The sequence below is a fragment of the Pteropus vampyrus genome, unplaced genomic scaffold, assembly GCF_000151845.1.
Source record: "Pteropus vampyrus isolate Shadow unplaced genomic scaffold, Pvam_2.0 Scaffold43, whole genome shotgun sequence".
Lineage (NCBI taxonomy): Eukaryota > Metazoa > Chordata > Mammalia > Chiroptera > Pteropodidae > Pteropus > Pteropus vampyrus.
In genome coordinates this window covers 7,499,244-7,506,706 of record NW_011888824.1, presented here as the reverse complement: position 1 = coordinate 7,506,706, position 7,463 = coordinate 7,499,244, and the positions used below count along the sequence as shown (strand labels likewise).

The 7,463-nt window shown below is 38.1% G+C and overlaps 1 protein-coding gene across 1 annotated transcript in view; it reads left to right on the top strand.

Annotated features, from left to right (window-relative positions):
* CLVS2 (clavesin 2) overlaps positions 1 to 7,463 on the top strand; it is a 61,955-nt gene continuing 54,492 nt past the window's right edge. Inside the window, exons 1-2 of the mRNA XM_011358762.1 lie at positions 1 to 388; positions 851 to 1,779. Of these exons, the coding sequence (XP_011357064.1) occupies positions 1,391 to 1,779 (389 nt within the window). The 5' untranslated portion in view covers positions 1 to 388; positions 851 to 1,390. The remainder of the gene's footprint in view (positions 389 to 850; positions 1,780 to 7,463) is intronic.

Sequence of the window (7,463 nt, the reverse complement as noted above, 5' to 3'; positions counted from 1 at the left end):
CCCACTGCCCCGGCGGCCTCGGGCGCACAAAGGCGGCGGCCGCCCGCGTGGCCTTCTCCATCCAGGCGTTCGATTCCCGCTCCCTTCCTTCTCTCCTGAAGGAGAGAATGGCAGGGCCGGGCGAGGACCCAGGACAGCCGTGGCCCTAGCTCTGCACCCCACCCCCCGCCCCCTCTGGGAGAGGCAGTAGGCTGCTCGCGGACGATGTGGCTACGGCTGCTCCCCAGTACGTCTTCGGCGCGGGTCCCGGCTACCGCCCCTCTTCTCTGCTGGATCCATCCCACCGAAAGGAGTTGATGCTGTCGTTGCCGCCGCCGCTGCTGAAGCCGCGGCTCATGGATGCCGGGGAGTGCCGCATTGCTTAGCGTCCCCGCCTCCGGGTTTGCTGGTAGGAGCCGTCTGCTCTTTCTTCAATCTTGCTCTGGGGTTTTATAGAAAAAGTAGAGACATTTTGATTTTATTCTCTACTCCTCTTCTCCACCCTCTCCCCCCACCTTGCATTTGTAATGTACGTTCCCAGAGAGATCTCTCCAGCCCTCCCCCCTACCCAATCCACCACCCCCGCGGCAAGTCCGTTGAAATAAAGGGCTAGAGGAAGGCAGAAGTTGGGGTGGGGGTAGGAGTGGGGAGGGGGGAGCCCACCAAAAACCCTTCTGGCGCCTTATGAGATCACGGTGTATCTAAGAGGGGAGAAGGGAAGATGAGCTATCTAAAGAGTCTCCACATAATTAGATTATAATAATTTTAAATAAAATCCCACAAATGTCTTTTAAAAATAAAATCTTTGAATAAGCAGAAGGAGGAATAAGCTCGCTTTCCCCCTCTTTCTCTCTTTTTCTTTCTGGCAAAGACGCTCTCTCCCAGCCTGGAGCTCAGCGCTGAAGAGCCACCTTATTATTAATCAGAATTCCCATCATTATCCCTGGCAGGAGCATCCTTCGGTGGAGACCGCAGAAGCAGCACAGTGCTGGGGCTGAGATGTGCGTGGGGTTGTTTTCGTTACATCTTGGGAGAGAAGAGGACAGTACCAAGATAAGCGCCACCGGTGCTGGGTGCGATTAGGGGTGTTCTGTTAGGAGAGCGAAAGGACAAGAAGAGGAGTGCTGGGACCACCAGACGTCCACATCTCTTTAAAGGAAAGGGAAGAGAGAACCGAAGTGGGGTGTTGTTTTTAGGGGGCGGGGAAAGAAGTTTATATCCTTCATAGAAAAGCTGTGGGAATGCAGGTGCAACAGGGTACTTGATTGGACACCGAAACAAATCATTTCCTGTAAAGAAGAGGAAGCAGGCAGCATCGAGGTCTGGAAGCCAGAGAGTGGTGGTGGCAAGGGCCAGGTTGGTTGTGGGACAGTCAGCAAGAGGAAGGGAAGGCTCAGGAACAAACAGAACAATGACTCATTTACAAGCTGGGCTCTCTCCTGAGACCCTGGAGAAAGCTCGCCTGGAGCTCAACGAGAACCCAGACACACTGCACCAGGACATCCAGGAGGTGAGGGATATGGTCATCACAAGGCCGGACATTGGTTTTCTGCGCACGGATGATGCCTTCATTTTACGCTTCTTGCGGGCCAGGAAGTTTCATCACTTTGAGGCCTTCCGCCTCTTGGCCCAATACTTTGAGTACCGGCAGCAGAACCTGGACATGTTCAAAAGCTTCAAGGCCACTGACCCTGGCATCAAACAGGCACTGAAGGATGGCTTCCCTGGGGGCCTGGCCAATCTGGACCACTATGGCAGGAAGATTCTGGTCCTTTTCGCTGCCAACTGGGACCAGAGCAGGTAAATCCCAAATTCCAACTTGTATTAGGGATTCATTTTTCCAAAATTTATGCCGAGTGGTGTCATAGCTTTACAGCTTTGATGTTTTTATTTATCTTTCTGGGGAAAAAGAGAAACTGGAACTGACAAATGAGTTTTTGGAGGACACCCTAGGGAGTGGGATGGGACCTTTTTCTTTTTCTTTGAAACTCTTACTTCAGTAGCTCCAGTTTCTACTGCAGCTTTAAAGTGCTTCCTGAACCACTTTATTGTGCTGCAATATAAATCGTTTAACTTCTAAATTTTAAAGCTGCTACATTTTTCACCTCCTGAATAAGTTTACTGTTCTGTGGAGAAATTAGTATACAATGGAGACAACTTTTCCTCCTTTCTAAAGAAATTTTAAACTAGATTCCTCCTCCTCCTCCTCCTCCTCTTCCTCCTCCTCCTCCTCTTCATTATCATCATCATTATCATCTCTTTAGAGATTTTGTTTTTTAAAAATAGCCTGGTGTTCAACCAAGATCAAGTAGTTTTATTGCTTGGGAACTTTTTGTCTTGGTGATGCATAGATGAAGGAATAATATGATGTGTGTCACTTCAATAAAAAGGAAGAGCTGTATCCTCTGTCACTGAGCATGCCCACCGATGCTGAAATAAAGGCTGACTGGTGTGCTTGTTCTACACCTGCCACTAATCTAAAGAATATGTTTCCTGTCTGAAGTGATTTTTCATCTTTTGGAAGAAAGTGGAAAATGTTCAGATATGTCACTTAGTAGACTTTTTGAGCTCTTGATTTTTAATGGTGGAGAAAGAAGTCTTATTTCATCTACATTATGATAGAAAAATGCATAGAGTGACTCTTCTATTTCCTAATCAGAATTCTTTTCTCAGACTGAAAGATATAAAAGAAATTATAAAGGCTCTTGTGTAAGGTAGTTTCAATTAAGTTCAAAGTTAACATGTTTCACAGAACTTAAGAATGTTATCAGAACTATGAATCATATGAAGCTGGTTGTTAAAGCATTGGTGTATTTTTAGTTCTGTGAATGGTGACTTTTAATGCATCTGGTTAGTTTAAACTATCTCTGGAGCAATTGTAAAAGACTTTCTCAGTCACTGAGAAATCATATAGATCTCTAGATAGGCTACCCAGAGTCTTGAGATCTTAGAATGTAGTTTAACATTTTTAAACAGGTTTTTACCCTTTAATTAGTCATCTTTTCTGTGTAATTCTAGGTTGAGAACTACTCTGACTTTTTTTATGTAAATATAAAGACAAATTACTACTTGGAGAATCATAAAATTATAAAGATCAGAAACTCAGAGAGATAGTTAGTTATTGAGGGGAAATGGTGTTCCATTACTTACTTTGGTTGGTTATAGAGATCTCACTTTATTTTTATCAGGTAGCTAAGTATAAAGGACCATAAAATGCCATCCTTTGACCAAAATTTTTCTTTAAAAAGCTTCCCCCTGCCCGCCCCATCTGAGAAGTACATTACAGGGTCACACAAACCAGTTATTGTGTATATCTATCAAAATTGGAAAAATTTATTCATGAAAGAGCCTAATATTCATATGTCATTTGGACTGGAACTTTGTTTATTGAGCTACAATGAAATGGGAGTGGTGAAAATTTTATATTTAAATGTGTCTCAAAAGTCTGTTAAAGATATTAGGCAGATTGCGTTTAGGGAGACATTCATTTACATTAGACCTATTTTTATTTATTCTTATAAGTGAACTAATATTTACACTGATTTATAAACCAAAGATGAAAATCACACATAGTTTTCATGTATATGGGAAGGTGATTATCTCAGATTACTAAAACAACTAAGCTTTTGTTGTCTATCTTATGTTTTCATTTAAAGGATAGGTTACTAGTAATCAAAATCTATCTCCCTGGAAAGTTACAGTGGGAAGGGATTTATTAATTGGTATATAGAACTATTTTTATTAAATCTATACAAAATCTTAAGTATTACAATTTTGTACATTTGAAATTAGAAATGAGAAGCTGTATTCTGCAAAAATACCCTATCAGGATCTATAGACTAATAATTGTGAATTTGATTTCTATGGTTGGAAATGAACAGGAAAAATCAAGAATTTATAGTACACTAAGGTCAGAAGATATACAAGTTATTTAGAACTTGTCTAAAATTCAGTTGTTTCCTCCTCCTATATTCTTAAAATCACTTCCTCCTTCTTTCTGCCTGCTTCTCATCCGAGATCTACATATACCCAATAACAAGAACTAGTGGATAAATAGGCATGTCTGTCCTCTTGGCATCCTCTGTAAACCTTTATTATTGGGATATGTGCATAAGAACTGCCCTGAAACCTGCAGATCAGCTGCCGTTCTGGCAGTACCAGGATGTCACCAGCCTTTCTCCCACATTTGGCCTGAATCCCTTTTTTCTTATACTCTGTAGCCTCTAGTCTTATCTGACTTGATTCCTACAGAAATTTCTACTACTTTCCTTAGATGTTTGCCTTACTAGGTGGATATATTCCTCAGATGCCAAATTCTCTTGTTCCTCCCCTGTTCTCTGAGTCTGGGGTTTTCACCTCCATTCTCTGATCCTGCCAGCCCAAATAACCTGTCTCTTGAGAAGACTGAACATCTAAACACAATTCTGACCACCTTCCTTGAGTTGTCAGTGAATTACCTGGCTTTGAACAGCTTTATTTTTTTTTAAAGTAGCATCGTTTTAAATAAATAAAATAGCATTGTTTTAAGGAAACAACAGGTGGAATGTCCACAATTACACAGGGAAATTCCAGGAATGTGGTAGAAAAATACTCCCCTTTATTTGGAAAACAGGTTATTTCCAACCTCTCAAAGGGAAAAGGAAGATTTTAAAAATAAATTCTGAAGAACTTTGTAAGAACCTCTGAAATAATTAATCTGTATATTATTATCTTTATAACAGCACCTGAACTAGAGTTAATGCTCAGTAAATATTTGTTGTATTGAATTGAATTATGTACTTTTTTAAAAAAAAGAATTCTAAGTAGGAAGTTATCTGATACATACTTTCTTCTATATTAAATTTGTAAAACAGTTTTTTTGTGCTTCTCAGGAGACTGGGAATAGTAAATGTGTGTGATGGTGACTATAAATAAAATAGTGTCTCTTTTTACTGCAATGAAATGCCAGTCAGTTTCAGGTTATTGAATTGGACCATTTCCAAGGCCTTTACAAGAGACATGGAATCTTCAGGATGACTAAAGTAAAATAATATTTACAGTGTACCCACCTTATAATAAATCTTAAAAAAATAAAATACTGAAATGTCAAAATGACTTTCAGGGTGGACTGTGGTTCTTTTAAAAAAGAATAGAACAGGCTCAGTTGACTTATTACATTTATTGAGCAGGCTATCCTTGGAAAAAAGTCATACAAAATTATCTTTCTTTCAGATTGTCTAACATAATTTGTGAAAACAAAAGTAAACTCCACAAAATTAAAAACAATTGATTGTCTCACTGCAAAACAGGGATGTGGGAGCCCTCCAGGCATTGCATGCTGTATTCCTTTTCTGAAGAATAGCGCCCTGCTTAGGACTCAGCATATACCTTCAAATTTCCACTTGATTTCAACAACAGAATGTGAGGATAATGTACCATGAGGCTAGAAGAGATTACATTACCTTCAGAAAATAAAGTTTGGAATAAAAGTAGATCATGGTGTAGACCCTAGGACATGAGAACAGGTATCTGAGAAATTGAAAATTACTGGCACATGTTTATTGGGAATATTCATGAGAAAATTGTGTCACCTGAAAAAATATAATGATGACATATATTCTGACAGTTGGTCTGTAATTTTTCAGTTAGCTTGCAAATGGTATTTTATCTCATTAAACTTATAAAGTATTTCTCTATACTTTTGTACAATAAACAGCCATTTATTGGAAATTTGGTTAATAACCATTAGAAATTAAATACAGCTACACTAAAATGATTCTTAAAATAGTGGCAATTCAGAAAGCGCTGACTGTCTTGCAGCTCTTTTTGGCTTGTCATAATGGACATTGATAATCACTTAGAGCATTGAAGATCTGGGAGGGGTAGAAGGCTGTCTGGTCAGACATTGCTATGATCTTGAAATATCCTAAAATTTCCCCAAATCACATATTATTTTCTGTTTGTTTATTTTGTGTGGCTTTTTCATAAAAAAGAAAATATTAGATGAATGGTCAGTCATTTATTTGTAGCTTCAGATTGAATTATGATTATGTTCCCATTTATTAAAATGTGACCAATCTCCAAATTGAAAGAAGCTTTATGATGATGATAGATTGAAATGATAAAAAACAAATAACCATAGACTACACATATTTGCTTTAATCTCAGCCACAAAGCTTTACTCTTCTGTGGAAATATACTAAAATAAAATAAAATACAAAATAAAATAAAAATGACTAAAATATATTAAAACAGTCAATTAACTAGATAATTAAGGAGAAACACTCTTACTTGGTAATGTTAAAAACAAAAACAAACAAACAAAAGGTTTAACTTTTCTTGAGGGGAGGCACCTGATTTTTCAAGATTTCTTAGCTCAGTTTATTAAAATATTTAAGTATTTCTCAACTTGTTGCTTCACAGTGTCAGATATTGTGTAAGGTCAGGAATTTTTACCTTCAAAATCCTGGAGGCATTGCTGTGCTGTATTATGGGCAGATTTTGAGATTAAGTCGAATCTAGAAATGGCAAGTGTGGATTCCATGGGATTTCTGTCCCAGCAGAGCTTCTGTATTGCTTCCTTATAGAGATACTCTTTTAATAAATACTCTGGACACTACAGCCTATTCCATACTATGCCCTTGATTCATACCATATAAAATGGGAGAGAAAAAAATTGTCCTGATAAATGTTTGTGAACTATTGGAGCAAATCTCTGGAGGAAAAAAAAAAAAGTAAGTCTCTAAAAACTAGGGTAATTTAAAGTAATTAGTGAAGTAACTCTGAAATAATAACAAAACCCAAGAGTGATAACCTTTAGTGGGACATTGATTGGGTCTGGCCCAAATCAGGCTTTTTTCATGTTTCAAATATGTAACTTTAAACAAAGTTGAAGAGAAGAAAATAATTTGAAGTTAATATAACATACTGAAAGGATGCCTCAAAAATGTTTAAATATATTTTAAAACATGAACCAAGTTAATAAATTAATAAATTATCTTTAGTAAATTAATATATTTCCTTCATTCTTGGAGAAAGATTGAGTTCTTTTATGTCATTGAGGACAGGTACATGTATTTTTCAACATAGTAAATGGAGCTATTGACATGAGGGAAAGGATGTCCCTGTATGTTGGGTCCTTATAACTGTGTGAATAGTACTCAATTTTTCAATCAACTTTTTTAAAAGTACTCTTCAGTCAAGCATTTGCTACATAGAAATTTCGTAGGTGTTACGGGCAAATAAAGACACAAGTAACACATTTTTGTACCATCAAGGGACATACAACCTCTCTGGGAAGGAAAAACTTGAAAAGCTAAATTGCTGCCCAAGAGGTTGTAAGTGCTTAGTGAGGGTACTCTTTGCCAATATTGGAAGTTCAGGGCAGAGGTGCAGCTGCAGGCTACTCAATGTTGTATACAGAGAACATTGCCTACTTGGTTCACTGAATTCAACCTCTCATTGTTTCATTTTAATTAATACTTAACTAATTCATTCATTTTAAA